General features: G+C 48.2%; 1 protein-coding gene across 1 annotated transcript in view; it reads right to left on the reverse strand.

Annotated features, from left to right (window-relative positions):
• Positions 1-4,461: 4,461 nt before the first annotated feature.
• LOC119404552 (uncharacterized) overlaps positions 4,462-16,121 on the reverse strand; it is a 110,575-nt gene continuing 98,915 nt past the window's right edge. The window contains exons 10-14 of the mRNA XM_037671094.2: positions 14,695-14,775; positions 13,473-13,724; positions 13,195-13,280; positions 9,723-9,834; positions 4,462-8,399 (exon numbers count right to left, since the gene is read on the reverse strand). Coding sequence (XP_037527022.1) covers positions 8,287-8,399; positions 9,723-9,834; positions 13,195-13,280; positions 13,473-13,724; positions 14,695-14,775 — 644 coding nt within the window. The 3' untranslated portion in view covers positions 4,462-8,286. The remainder of the gene's footprint in view (positions 8,400-9,722; positions 9,835-13,194; positions 13,281-13,472; positions 13,725-14,694; positions 14,776-16,121) is intronic.

Below are 16,121 nucleotides of genomic sequence, written 5' to 3' on the forward strand. Positions count from 1 at the left end.
TAGCTGTGAAACGAGTGATGCACCGTATTGGCGTATACCGCGGGCCTAGCGGAGTGATAGCCTTCGAGGTTCGAATTTTCATGCGATGCTCTTTTTTTCTTTTTCAGTTTTAGCACTCGTCGCTGGTGTCTTCTTTTTTTTTTTTAATCTATGCCACTTCATCGATATGGTTACTCTTCATATAATTTCATGAGCTTCATCTGAAGCTGCAAGTCTTGCGTATAAAAGTTTTCTTATTATTTTTTTTTTTAAATTTCAGTACTACGAGGGTTTACATGGAGGCCAAGGCAGGTTTTGCTGATGAGGTCATGATGTCGAGGGCGCGTCCTGGATATCTTTATATACCACCGGCTTGAAACTCACATTTAGATTATGGCAGAAGTTCAGAGGAAGATGGAAGATTGAAGAGATAAAAAATTCGTGAACATGGGGTGTTCTCCAGCAAGAGCCCGGTTACAGCGACACGCCGTGTTCACGATTTTAAAGACGATAGTCTTTCTTGGGGAACTTAAACGCAGAAATTTTGGTCTGTCTTTCTGTCTGTCTTTCTGTTTGTCGGCACGTCCCTCGATTCAGCCACTCGGCCAAAGTTGAACCACTTGCACAAGGGCCAGCCATCGTGAACGGCTCACTAGGTTCATACTTGTGTACATGGTCGATCAAAAAGCAAACATTACGCATATCTGAGGCGCAACATCACTAGGTAAGTATTAGGTGGTGTGTTCCTTTAATAGAAAATACATAGATACGTAATTCTAGAGACCCTAGTTTCTTAAGCTGCGCTGAAAATGCGACTGCGCCGAAACTTGGCTTCCTCCGTGCCCTCTGCGCGAGCTCATTGTTGTGTTTCGGTTTCAGTTCAGTATTGCACTGTACGAGTGCCACGGGGCGCCGCTCTGGCATTCCTGCTTTACCCAGGCGACGTGAATATAAAAGAGTGTCTGGAGAGTACTCGTTGAATGCGGACGTTTCTTCTGCTTCGGCGCTTCGCGCCAAACCGCGTGTTCGGGCTGGCTGGCGTCCCCGCCGGTCGCGTTGGTCACCGCCTGTCTTGCCTCCTGCTGCGCCGGGACTACCAGCCCGCAACACAGCATTCACGTTTCCCGACGTATTTTAACGCGGTAGCGTTAGAGAGCTCGTGTCGCAGAAATTTCGCTGTCGGCGTCGGCACCGTTGGTTGTGAGCGAAAAATCATCCGTGAGCGAAAAATCGAGAAAGTAGCAAATAAAATAAACGATAAAATCTTCGGTCCCAATGAGGATCGAACCCGGGCCGTTCGCGTGGCAAGCAGATGTCTTACCACAAAGCCACGATGTTGCTTGCAGCTGCTTCGGACAAAAACACTACATAAATGTCATGTAGTGAAAGGAGTCTCGATGCATTTTGTTCGGCAGGTGTCACAACGAAAACGAGCCCATACGGTAGGCGCATTCGCGAGGCCATCAAACTACGTCGAAAAACGCCGGGATAGTGCAGCGATCGCCGCTAAATACACACACGAACTTTCAAACAGCTCTAAAAATGGACAACTATGTCCATCTAGAGGAAAACATATCAAGCAAACGCAGCAAACGCTAAATAATGTGTTGCCATCTGTGAGGCATTGTGAGAAATATGTCTCGACTTTTCATGGCATCCGAGAGGGACGGCGTATATCTTGGAGGCCATGCGACTCTTGCTTTAGATCGAAAGCCTGTAAAATTCGCGCGCGTGTGTGCGTGTAACAATACACATTAATAAGTATGCACTTAGTGGTTGAAGTGCGCACTAGGGGCCGGATTTCGCTATCGCGTTCAACTCTTAAAGGCGAAGCTTAAGGGTCCCCCAATTTTTGCCAGATGGCGTTCATATCTCACGCAGCGCCTCTTCTATCGTCTTTAGACGACATTTGCAGCGAAGCACGCACATACGCGGCCAATTTTTTCATCACGTTATGTCATTTACAAGAACTTGAAACCCTTATTGTGTTTGTATTGTTTTTTTTCTTTATTCGTGTGCACTCTGACTTTCCGTGTTGTGTTTTACTGGTTCATTTAAATACTTCTGTAATAATTTGTTATTTATTACATGTTGCAGTTTATGGGTTTTTTGTTGTACTTTTACATAACTAATAAGAGGAGGTCTCTTTACAGTATTTAACTGTGTAGCCTCCTTCTGTGTATTCCTATGCATACGCGTATGTACTGATTGAAGACTTAAATATGTATCATGCCTACTTGGGCTCGTGAAGCACCCACGTAGATGACGCGGCACTCACGAACACTCGAAGCAACGCACTAAAACTTGGCAGGGTTTTTGTGTTTTCCGGCTTCGGAAGCCACAACGCGCACCCGTTACTTTTGTCAGTGGGTGTACGCACGTGCTCTCTCAAGTTATACGGAGAATATATTACCGCATGTCGTCATCACTGCTTCATTCTCAGCAGCGAGGAAATGTGCGATCGCGTTGTGTGATCACGATACAGCGACGACAAACGTACGGAATAATTCGCTGTTTTACACAAAGCTTCGGCACTCTAGTATAATTCGGTTAGTAGGACTCGTCCTCTTTGTCGCGAGCGCAGAGGCGTCGCTCAGTAGGGGAACAAAATGTCCCACGTTGTGTTAATACGATCGCCAAACAACTACATCCAGAAACGCGCGCTGGCTCCTTGCAGCGATGAAAAGCCAACTTAACTCGATGTGGCACTCAAGCTTTCCCGGCTTTATATTCCTTAATATATTCAGCCGTCAGCCATATGAACTCTGCATGTGTTAACGTCTGTCTGCGTATCCCGTTATGGTCCAGTTACCGATGTTAGGCGGTGGTGGCTGGCGTGACGTTTAGCTAGTGCAGAGAGATTCTTGCTGTGTTTCTGTCCATATATGAGCGCGTCGTCAAATAATCTATTCGTTAAGGGCTCGACAACCATTTCGTTACCGATTTGCGAGGACGACAAATATTGCGGTAGGTGTGCTGTCGTCTGTTAAAGGAATTTAATCGCTGGTTCTAAATGACTCGAGCATAAAAACAGTCGGTCATTTATGTATGTCCGACCGCGAATGTTTCAATTGCAAGCCAACCACTCATTCGAAAAGGTACACTCACTATAACAGATCAAATAGTCACGCTTACAGCAGCTGCTGAAGTCAGTTTTTTGCAGCTTGAAACTTCCTAAATGACTACGCTGGAAACACTAGAAATGTTAGACGCAAGAACGCATTCTCTGGTCTTTTTATCCAACAGAATGTTATCCATAAAATTCTGGGAATTCATTGCTGTGGTGGTGATCGTTCCGTTGCAGTTATAATTGTAAGCAGTCATTTATAAATATTCGATGGGTGTTCTGAAAAAAGGGAAAGCGCTTTAGTTCGCAGTATTGACAAGCTGTCTGAAAGTCTGACGCAGTGCGCTTGTGCGTATTGCGTCACTCATTTTCATTACGTTCCACTACAACATGACCGTATTGAAGTCGTCGGAAACTGAACATATTCATCCTGAGCTACCCACGTGTCCTTTTAGTGACGTCACTTCCGTGACTGAGATAGCGTACGTCGGTCCAATGCGTCTGCAAAGGAGTGTCTTTAGTGAGCGTGCGTCGCTGTATTTTGGATTTAACTTGGTCGCCTTTGACAAATCAAGACACTGACAGGTCGGTGCTCTTGACTAATCTAAGTGAATTGTCGGAGTGAGCGCGACATACCTGTATTGAAATACTGATTGCCTACCAATGAAGTTTGCATGCCAGGCTAGAGCTGAGGCAAAATTCACAGTTCCTTTAGGCAACGCTAAGTAGAGTACAGGCAAAAGCCTTTGCTCTAACGAGATACTCATATTATTACTTTGACGTTATCAATCGATTAGCATTAACCCTACATCCTCCCCCCCCCCCCCCCCTCCACCTTTGAGCCTTTCTGCACCGCGCATTGTGACGCAGTGGCTCGGGAATCGGCCCATCTTTGACCAAGCGACGACGACGACGTCATAAGATGACGTCGTTGATGACGTCATGTGACGTAATTTTGGTACCGTTTGTTTTCTCAACGCCGGATTTTACGACTCACGAGACATACAAGGCTTTAGCCTTAATGACAGCTGCAACCTTCTGTGATCATTTGAAAGAGATACTGCAGCATATGTTGCGTGTGTGCTTGAATGCCCGTGGCAGTTTCTACATTCTTGTATCACTTTCACCAAAGCGTAGCTGCATGGCGCAAGCGTAACTCTATGAAAAAAAATTATTGCACGAGACAATCGTCACAATGTTTCGCTTGGAAACTTATCTTGCTGTCACAGTAAAAAAATGATAGCGACATTGCATAAATACAATGAATCAAGGTGTGTGACCGGGCTTCATACACGTCGCCATGTATAACACAAACTTCGCCATCAACTAAAACAACGCGGCATACAGTGTTCCGATTGCACATAGGACCCGCGCATATCTGTATCCAATGAACGAATTCACGGAAAGAACCTCTATAACCAACTATATCTCTTTATTACACAATATAAAACAAAACATTTTCAAAATGACTAAAGATTGACAGCTCGCAGCATCTAAATAGCCCCACGCATGTCCTTGGACTAGAAAGCTTCGCGCGATACGCGGACTAGTATAGCACAGTGCAGTAAATTTGCCTTCGTGTTTTTACCGTAATTATTCTTTTTTGATAAGTGCCCTTGTAGTTCAAAGCGACATGTTTTTTTTTTTTATCTCGCATCTAGATGGTATCATTGCTGTGGCGGATACGAAATGAAGGGAAAACAAACCGTAAACTATAACGAGCTCGCCTGATCGATTTTGAGCTGCCCTTAAGATTGGGTAGTCTCTTTATGGGCGCCGCAATCAACACTGTGCCGTGCCGAGGAGCCTCATAGCTCACTGTTTAGCAACGCAATTAGCAACCTCGTTTTGACGCAATATTCCTGGGCCGCTCGTGTACAATTACGGACTTGAGTTTGAGGACTTGAGGATACGTGATTTCCTTTGTTTTCGCGAGCTACAAAACGTTGAGTCGACGGAAACGACGAAGCCGCGGAATTTATAATCAATTACGAATGTCGGGCTGCGGTCCTAATTTGCGTATTGACCGCGTAGCGGACAAAAGGTTGGAATGTTCAAAGGACGCCGCCTGTGGGGGACACTGCGATCGAGAACAAAGTGGTCGATTGAAGCGACGTCTCGGAGGAGGTTTTCTGCATAGAGCCGTGGCCTTCGCGATTAATGTTGCCGGATCTGATCGCGGAGGCCATGATAGAGCGATCGGATCACATGGCGGGCAGTCATCTAGACCTAGGACAGCGACAGTCGCATAAACAGTTACCGTGGGATATTTCGCATGCACCTTGGCTCAGGGTTTTGACAACGAAATATGCGCAACTGCGACAGATAAGAGCTGACACATATTAGGGGCAAATAAATTGCGCCATCTCGTGCCAAGCGCTGTGAGACAGCCCATTCTGTGTGGCCTCCGAGATGATCACCATGCGGGAAATCCCGCGGCCATTGGAGATCTTGAAGATCGTGTTTTGAGTTACCAAGCTAAAGAATGCGAACCTATACATGCCATGGTGTGTGAGCACGATATTGTTCCGCTGGGAATTTGTTATCAATAATCACTAAGAATGTTGTTTCGTACGCCTCCTCCATTTTATGTACCCTATTATAGCGCAATGTGGGGCCTCGCCAGCGCGGCCTCGGCGATCGGCTCGGATAGCGTGCCGCGCTGCCGGAGCCGATCGCGGAGGCCACTGGTAACGGACGCCACTGGATCGCGGAGACATAACCGGTAACGAATAGCGCCACATAAAAACGTCGGTGTCTTTTGACGGAGCTCGGTTATGACTCAACAAACTGAAGCTCGACAGAGTCCAAGCAACATGACCCAGAACTTGAGAGAGATCGCTCCAACCTTTTGTCAGAAAGCTGAGCCGATACTGTGGTTGCCACGAAAGCTAGAACTACGGGGGGGGGGGGGCGCCGCCAGATAGGAGCGCACGTATGTAGAGAGATGCAAGCAAAAATGGTAGAGGCCCGTGTACTTAGATTTAGGTGCACGTTAAAGAACACCAGATGGTCGAAATTTCCGGAGCCCTCCACTACGGCGTCTCTCATAATCATATCTTGGTTTTGGGACGTAAAACCCCAGATATTATTATTAGAGATGCAAGCAAATTTTCTCCTGCGAGGTTTTTGTCCGAGATGCGTGATGCCCGCGCTTTTACATGCTACTTCGCAGACCGCAGCAGATCGCACTCTACTGCGTTATACTATCCCCCGCGTAATGTCATTAGTGCCAATAAATATGACGTGCCCGGTGCATTGTTGGATGGTTCGATGTCGAATCTTCAGCCTTTCTCGACGTTCTTACTTCATGAGGTTAATTGGACGCGCTGACTAAAATAAAGCGCTCCATCGCCTGCGATGGTGCTGTTGCGAAACGAAATGCGGATAAAATAGACTAGACACTAGCCTTTACAAGGACCGCGAACGTTGAAAAGCGCGCTGTGGACTAGCGAGTAGTAGGCTAATCGTTGGAATGGGAAAACAGTTCACATGACGCAATCTTTATCGTCTGCTGACGGACGGTTCTTTCTTTCCTGTCTACAGACGTCAACTTACTCTACTCTCTGAAATTTGAAATTCAGACTGGCAGCAATTTTTAAAAATCTATCCGCGCTGTCACGCTGCATTCAGCGTGCAAGATGCCGACATAGGAATCAAGGCCCTGCCGCCGTACTGCTACCGCTTTCGTTCGTTTCGTCAGATCTGAAGAAACTGCCCACCAATCATAATGTGTTGCTGATATAAGCTCGAGCCCATAGAGTGTCGTTTCCTATCGCAGCGTTAATTCGGGATTATTTCATTCAGTGATGCAAGCAAAGTGTTTCTTAACCTCGGAAGAAAAAGTTGCTTTAATTACGCAATTTGCTTATCCACTAGCTATGAAAACGAGAAAAATTGTCACGCGGTATTCAGTGACGTATCTGGAAAAGTAATTATGGACAAAATATGTCGCGGAAGAAGCTGGTTAGTGCTGACAGTTTCTTAACGTGCAACACAGTGGACTTTAGATATTTATCCTAATAACAGGCATTTATCGCTTAGAGCCCGTTCCGAGCGTTTATGTGAGTGTGTCGTGAATGAAATAAGGATTGCGGTCGCTATGGTTCGCCAAAAATATGCGCGCTTATCCATAATTTACACGCGCTCAGCCATAATAAAACAAAAATATTTATTCGGTCGTATTGCCACTTTTGGGGCTCTCACTTGATTGTTCGTGTATATTACAAGTGTCGGAAACGCAGCGATCGTGTTGTATAACTTTTTTCTAGAAGCCGTCTATACAAAAAAAAAAACTTTTCGGACGTAGTTGCAATTACAGAAGCTGGTTGCTGTGCGCCGGGTTTCTTTACATAAAGGGAAAAAAACGAGAACGCATTTTTTGTTGAACATTTGAAACAACCACACCCGCCCGTTTGCATGTGTAGCTGCGCTCCGATTCCGTCTGCACGCCTGTCGCACGCGCAACCACTAATTCAGGGCGCATGCGCGATAGCTTTCTCTCCGCGAAAGAAGCTCCTGCTGGTTGCATCTGGGCGCGAAACAGCGATCAAAAACAAGTACAGCTAATCTTCCCCCTCTAAAACGTACCGAGGTATCACCCCATCATGCCGTTCGGAGAAGGGTCCCCAGCTCGTCGTAGCGACGCGCACGTCACCCAAAGGTCACCAAAGGTCACCCAAAGGTCTCCCACAAGTCAAAACACAGGTCAGCCACGGCACAACTACTGGTCACCCACTATGCTGCAACGACTGCCGACGCTGCCTTCACCGGAGACAGCGGGCAAACGCGTCACGGAGAGACGATGGTCGACGGCCTTGGTACGGAGGTTCGGTGCACAACGATGGTTGCAACAGGGTTGTCGACTGGAGCGCGTGACGTCATCACTGGGCCGCTTACCACGCATGGTCTCCTAGAGATCCTTGGGAACGAGAGTAGGGAGCACGCACGACGTTGCTTTCCGCGCACGCGTACGCTCCGTCACGCCAGGAGCGGAATGCGCGGAATGAGCGGAACACTGTGGACAGTTCGGTGGTCACCTAGCGCTCTCGCACATACACAGAAGACAAACACCGAAGGGTTGTAACGCCACGCTCTCTGAGACGTCGTCTCGACTTCGTCGTCGTCGGTGGGTGGTGGTGGTGGTGGTCGTCGTCGTCCTCCGGGCGGCATCTTCCGGCGGGCGGGACTGGTCGGGGTGCAGGCACGACGGCAGCGGATCGGTCTCTCGCCTGAGACCGTCACCGCGGCTGCGTCCATCTCCACAAGCAGAGCAGCGCCGCGAGCAGGAGCGGCATGGACGACACTGCGGGGCTTGTCGACGGCGCTCCGCTCGGCTGGAAGTCGCAGTCACCTGCACGAAAGCAAAGATGTGAAGTGAAAGGAGAGGTAACTCCGCGAACACCCAACGAAGGAACGAACGGGGCCATTTCTTCTTGTTTAAACAAAATCTAAAGCGATATAACTTAGTTTCGAGTGCAAACTAAGGTGTTAGGTGGGGTAGCAGGATAGAACAGGTTCTGCGTTTATTAGCGTTAGGAATTTGCCTTTCTTGATCCAGCCTTGTAGGTATCAGCATCTACTATCGCGCCTGATGATTGAAGCATGGCATATCGAGCATAGTGGTAGCGCATGCGTGAGCCAACCGTCGATTAACTTGCATAAAGATGAAATCAAATGCCTTAACAGTTATCTTCCACGTATACTGCCACGCGTGCCGGATTGATAGGTTCGCCTGTTGCATGGGCATGCGCAGATAAGTTTTCGTGCCTTCTTTCTTTTCAGCCGTTGTGCGTCTCTTCAGTTGTTAGTCGGCGTTTGTGGTGTCCTGACTTCTTTCCTGTGTCCGTGTTTGCACGCCCTGTCTTTTTAGAATGAATACTTACCAACTAGCTCAGCTCTCTTATTCTAAGCTACTATCACAATTGCGCTGTTTTCATAGACTGCAGATGATCGAGAGAAGAAAGTGTAACCTGTAGCCATTAGCAGGCACTTACTTACCTTATGTGACTTGGGGAACAAACGAGATCGGGAGTTTCGCCATTATGCACTAAGTTCTTGTAGATACAGGGACTCGCATAAGCGCGCGTCGGTAACTCCAATTCTCCATTAGGGAGGTGGAGCTGGGGGGGGGGGGGGGGGGGGGCGAGCAAGCAGCACCCTTCCCTCCTTGGTCGAGACCGAAAGTAGGTAAAAATGAAAATGAAGCGCTGATGTTCTGCTCATAGTGGCCTGCATTTATTTCCCATTTTACAGAGCTGAAGGTGGGAAGTGAACAGTTCTATTACAATGCAACATCAGCGGTACTCGGCAGCAATTGTCGCCAAACACCTGTATGGCCGTAACAAGGCACATTAAACAATGACTTGACAGGTCGGAACTGAGCATAGTTAGGGCGCAGACTTGGTGTCCCCTTTCGATGACTAGGGAAAGGGGCACCCCCCCCCCCCCCCCTGTGCCCACGCCTATGGTGATTCACCTTCTTTCTAAAAGAAATAAGTTGAAGATCGCGGCCTTCTGAATCCGGAGATGGAAGTGTTTAGATTGCACTAACGCATCAATTTTTTGTGTTTCGTTTACATAGGACGTGGCGCAGCAGGTAACAAACCCCTTTTTTTTTTCATCGAAAACACCACTGCAGTGCCGCGCAGAATGGACGCACTTGCGTGGCACTCACCTGCGGCGCTGATGTTGAAAGTGATGTTGCCCGTGACACCAGGCAACACCGTGCGACGACAAGTATCGTGCAGGCCGGACAGCTGGGTAACCTTGTCCGCCTCGGAGAACACCTGCGAGTGTCCCACGGGGCCTTACAACGTGTTCCTTCGTGTGCTACAGTGCTTATTTCGGGCCGATTGGTACATGACCATAGATAACGAGAAACAGCGCGAACCACAGGACAGCAGGACAGAGAAGGACTAAGCGCTGACAGGGACAGCGCATAGTGCGTCTCCGTCCTGTTGTCCTGTGGTTCGCACTGTTTCTTGTTTCCCTTGTATAGGGTCACTCCAATTGAACCTCCTGGCGTGATGATATAAGGCAGGGAATGAACTCAGCAGGGCCCTGCCTGCCCCCACGGTGTTTTCTTTCTTAGAATATCATATGACGCTTTCTTAATAAGCCTCATCGGAACGAAACATCCGGTGCGATCACGAAACGGTACAAAAAATATACCACGTGACCTCTCAAGCGTGGCTCGAGGCGCGCGAGCTTTGCGTTTTCACGTCGCTGGTTTCTCCATCCTAGAGAAAGAACCGGAGGTCGGCATCACTCAGCTCAGATAAGATTGCGCGACCCGCCGTGGTAGCCCGCTACACAATCATGTTGCGCTGATAAGCTCGTGGACGCGGGTTCGATTCCCAGCCACGGTTGCTGCATTTAGATGGCGGTGAAACGCAAGAGCAGCCGCGTACTAAAATTCGCGCAGCTTTTCGTTTCGTAGGCTGTACAGGAACATGGCGACGCTACAGATATCAGTGCATACGCCCTATACAACAGAATATTAAGTAATGATAGATAGAATTCACGATTCCCGACGACCTGTTTGTCGCTTAATACCTGACTAACGCCTCCCTTGCGTTGGATATATAATCTTTCCGTAGTTTTTGGCATTTTTTTTTTTCTTCAACGCGAATGACGTCCGGAAACAACAATGACTAGACGTGGCCTAAAATGCATGAACTCTTGATTGCTCGCCTAACATGTTCTCCTAACTTATGTACTTCGCACTGTTGTAGCGCTTCAGCGACAGTCGCATTGAGCACAGGCGTGCGTCTGTCTCTTGAGTGTGGGTTCGGATCCCACTGACGGAAACGGTGCTTTTTCGTCCACTTCAATACTTTTCAATTTATGCCATAATCATCACGCTACAGTTAAGAGCAAATAATGTACCCTCCGCTTTCCTTGGCTTAATAGACCTTTTTCAAACACACGAGCGCAACCAACGGGCGAACAAGCGCTCATGGGAAATGTGTGTACGTCGCAGCAGCCGCCACGACGAGAGCGCGGGCCTCGCGCTGTCGCTTTCCGCTTGCGCTGTGCCAGGACTTCTTAGACAGAGTGAATTTGGCATGTTGCAACATCTTACTGCGCAATTCAATCACGAACTTCAGTGTTTAGCTGCGACGGCCCCTCGACGATTTCCATCTGTCCCACTGTTGGACAACTTGAGCGGCTCAGAAGCGTCACCTTTTATACATATATTTTTTTTGGCGCCAGTGCGCCTTACTGCATAAATGAAAAAAAGAAATACTACTCTGTTGCCTATGAAGTGCAGAAGTGGTCTATGATTCGCGGATGCATTTGGAATCAACGTCCATCGACAATGTCGACGAGTACAGTGTGAGGTTCTGATATTTAAAGCGTACGCTAGAAAGTGTAGTTGGCATTTGGGGAAATGAGATACATTCATTGCGTCGCTGGCACCCTATATGTAACGAACGATAAGTGCCCACTAGCCTTCGTTGGTGCTATAACTACAGCTTGGTATAATACTTAGAGCGAAAAAAAGAAAGGTGCAGTACAAGGAAGGAAATGCACAAACCAGCGCTCACACACAACTGAAAGTTTATTGCACGCGTGAAAAAAAGCATAAATACAAAAGTGGGAGTGCGTCGCGCGTGTCATAAAGAGGCACAAAAAGTCAAACAAGCAAGGCGCGTGCTTACAGTCGATTAATAAAACTGAATTCCTTGTCTTGTAACGACTGAGAAGGTTGACTGACTGACAAAATTACTGTGCTTTCGAAGATGGGATTACATTTTCATGACTGATATAGCGATGCGAGATGAGACAGCTCCGTTCAATGAATTTCGATGCTCGCTGAGGCGCGTAATAATACATCGACCAGTCTGGCTGATGTACGTACATGTGAACACAAGAAAGAGAAATTTGCGGTTAACTCCTACACAATCTACAAAACAATTGGCACGCCTCTGACCGCATTTTTCTTTGCCCACCGCAGACACCTGCGACCTTAATGCGACTAAGCTTATTTGGGGCGGCAAACACAACCTTCACCCCCCTATCGCTTACCTACGTTCTTCAGGCCATGCGACTTCTTATACATATGTGGAATAACTGCAATATTTCTAGTTTCTTCATTATTTACGGATGGAAGACGTCCGTGTCAATCTTTATTTGCCATGCGAACAGATTTTTGCAAACCGATACAGCGATACGTAGCATATCCCGCCTCTTTGATCCCTTTACGGCTGGAAACTGCTGCTCATCCTATGTGCGCAAGCTTTTTCTAATGCTGTGCGTAATCATGCCATCACAATTCTTCGTTTAACAATATTCGAATACAATACGCCGACGCGAAATTAAACACCGATTTCGCTGAACGCGGGCTATACTGCTCGCGAACATGCTCCGCAGTGAAAGTTAAAAGCATGTATCAAGAAACTGCAAATTACCAGAGCAAGGCATCTCGCAAGTGAATTCTGGTCCATCCCCTTTTCTTTAAACACGTTTAGAATGTGCTCACTTCTTTGTACAGCGCGTGACTTGTCAATTAAAATCAAGTAATCGTCTGTATACCTGAACACTGTAACACCTATCTACAGATTGGTTAAACCCGATCTCGAGCCGCTATGGCATTAAATGCCATAGCGGCTTCTGAACAAGTAATCATTGAATAAATACAAATTTGGTATTCCAGCTCACATCGCTCACGATAGCACGTTTTGACTGCATGTATCGGCACGTGATAACTCGCATGCCGCTTAACTGCTACATCCGGTATACATCCATCCGCTCGGTAATACCTACACTGACTGCATCATTCCTTTCGCATTTCATGCGTAGAGATACATGCAGGTGCGTTCAGACATGTGTAGTATTTAGGATTTAATAATAATCAACCAGCGGCGACGCGTTTTCTTTTTTTTTTTTTTTTCGTTTGGTGCTCCGACGGCGCCAACGAACGGCGAGCTCTCGCCGTACACACTTTTCCCATAGTGCTTTGCGCGCCCGCAGGGGGTTCCGGGATCGCTTGAAATAGCTCTATTGTATGTTGGGTTCATTTGGTTGTATCTAACAAAAAAACGAGCCCCTAAAAAAAATTCCCCTCTTTCGTAGTCTCTTGAGGGAGTGACCGTGCAGTGTGATGATGAAAGGCGACGGCTGCGGGTTTGCAGCTCACTTACGAAACAGAATTTATCCTTGGAGCCTTTGAGACCCGTGATGAGGTAGTTCCGGCCGTTCTCTTGCCAGCCACCGTGACACTGGAACGCTGAAAGCAAGGACTGAGGTCAGAGCTAATACTGGTTCGAGCAGCGGTACTGAAAAACGGGGGACAACCTTCTGCATATTTCTTTTGTATAGTGTTTTGCACTCAGATATCAAATAAACTTGATTTTGGTTAATTTTTAATAGACACGGAATGTACCGGTAGCCCATGCATAGCGGGCGAGATCATACTCACTCCGGCTGGCGACCAGCGCGCGGGGAGTGGCGGCCGCCGGCGACGTGGCTGCGGCTGGCGAGACCTGGTCTTCGCCGCCGCATCCCGCTGCCCGGAACTCGAGGTGGCTGTGGCGCCGGCAGCCGAGCACGTCCCGGCACCCGTCGGGCTTCCACGATGCCCGACCCGTGGCCCGCAGGCCGTCGGTAAGCGCCAGCGCTGGGCACGGATGCGACAACGCCGAACCGTCGCCCCCGAACGGCGCCGACAAAGCTGCGAACGAGGATGCTATAGCTGAGGCGCGGTATTGGTGGGCGTATGTATATGCAGGTATAGAGCCAGTGGGTTGCTGTACTGTCGGATTAGACAGTCTTAGAATGCCGACCTACACTGTCGTCCCAGTGGAAGTCGATCAAGTCTTCATTGAATTTGTTAAGTGGCTGTGGCTTGAAAAAGCGACTAGCACGGGTCGACTAGTACCGGTCGACTATAGCATGCGACTAGCACCAGTCGCGTGACCAAATTAGTCACAAAGCGACTGGTCGCAAATGGCCGCTTTGGTCACAAAGCGACTGCTTTGGCTCAGTCGCTCGCTGCTTGATTTTTCAGCCTCGCGACTATAGTCGCAAACCTCTGAACCAATCAGATGCGCAGGAACAGGACTTCAGCTTATTTCACCGGGCAACATTAATTCGAGCAGACGTGAATTATGTGTCACGCAGGTGCAAACATCGGTCACCCTGAGCCACTTTTTGGTTGCCTGTCGCAAATGGTCGCGCGACCAGTGCTAGTCGCAGGTGTGAACGAGCCTTAAGAATTGAAGCGTCGGCGAGTTGGTAAGGACCCATTAGAAGGTATTCGCTCTTTGCTTCTCCTTATCCTGTCCCTTTCCTTTGTCGTCTATGCGCTGTTAATACATTTTAAATGCCTGTGGCATATAAGACAAACTGTCATACCCCTGCTCCTTAACTTTTCTTTCTTTATTTTTTTGCACGCCTTCTTTTTCTCTCCACCCTTCTTTCCATTTTTTACTTCCGTCCAGTGAAGGGTAGCAAATCAGATCTTTCGATCTGAGTTAACCTCATTGCCTTTCCTTCATTTGTATCTCTCTCTATATATATGCACATATATGCTTTATCTTAGATCTAATCCTCGTCTAAGCCACCATATTATTTGCGGTGGCATTGTCCCCTGGAATAGGGAAGAACAAAAAGGCGGGAATAACGCCGGAAGTTGTCCTTACCCAGCAACGTGATGAAATCTTGTGATTCTGGGTCGAACGCTGGTGGCGCGCAGGCGTCCCGCGCTGTTCGGCTCAGCTCACCTGAAAGAAAATGGTTGTTGAATTTGCCACGCTATTCGCAATGCCCATAGACTGTCGCGCCGCCAAGCGGCATTCAGAAGCGTCCTCTCGAGGAGGGTTAGTAGACGACAAAATGGCAGCACTACGCAGTCGCTCCCTTGTTAAGCTGTGCTAGCCTCAGGGTTAACGCGTTGGCAAGAAAACAACACTACGACTTTGCATGTTCCCTGCATCAGTGAACAAACCGGGCCCTCCGTGACACAGGAAATCTGATTCGTTCTTGCGAGGCGCGAAGCGATCTCAAGCTGGCGATACCTCTATCCTTTGTCAGCAAAGCGCTGTTACGAATCGTGCGAGCGACGTTTCGATCATTCGAGGACGCGTCTGCTCGACGCCTTTCGTAGAGCGGACGCTTTCCACGCCGTCCTTCGCCAGTGTGTTGGTTTCATATTTCATAGCCAGCGCTGCGCCGCTTGTTTTTGTACGTTTGTTGGTAGGTGGCAGCACACTGCCAGCGATTTGCTTGTTGACCGGTCTGAGAGCAGAGTGTTCTCCGCGCCCAGACGTCTCTAATTGTAAACGTGGTGACGCGGTGTGGTCGAAGTCGTTTGGCAGAGGAAATTCTTCAGATTGCTTTCAGCAGTGATGTTGAAAGAAACCATCTTGAGGACTAGGATTTTTCACTGGACGTTGAAGACTGTGAAAGCACCGAGAGTGACAGCGACGAACGATCAGCTGCTAACTCACGAGGAGCGAGTTGCACTTCACGTCCCCTCGTGCGTTAATGTTCTTTCACGCTCGTAAGTCACTTTGATTGTATTTAATGTATAATGTCCTAGAGCGAGATCAAAATAAAAGCATAGTTCCTCTTGTGCATTGCATGTATCAATTATTGTGGATATTATGGAGCGCCGCATGCCGCCAACACGCTCGAGTTCGACCAGCGAAGCGAAATGGTTATAACGATAGAACGTGCAGTCACGGCCGCAATGCACGCCTCTCGGCTAACTTCTTCGCCGTTGCGAAAGCATACGTGTGCATTCTTTTCGATATTCATGTTTCGATCGTGCTGATTGAACCTGCAACATGCGAGTGAAGTGAATTGCATGCACACGGCTAGAGTCTCAGCGTGGCGGTTACACAAGCGCTACTGAATGGGATGTTAAATGCTTGTGTTCCGTTGAAGACGTAACTCCGCGTTCCAGACTGCGCAAGTAATGACGACGGCGTATTATGTTTGCAAACCATCACCACGTTAAACGTGCGGTCCCGTGCAGCAGCGATGGCGCTACTCGCTGGCGGCCTACTATACTGCGGCAAATCCGTCAGGCTGGCTCGGCACGTACTACCTCGGAGTGCCGTTCAGC

The sequence above is a fragment of the Rhipicephalus sanguineus genome, chromosome 9 (assembly GCF_013339695.2).
Source record: "Rhipicephalus sanguineus isolate Rsan-2018 chromosome 9, BIME_Rsan_1.4, whole genome shotgun sequence".
Classification (NCBI taxonomy): domain Eukaryota; kingdom Metazoa; phylum Arthropoda; class Arachnida; order Ixodida; family Ixodidae; genus Rhipicephalus; species Rhipicephalus sanguineus.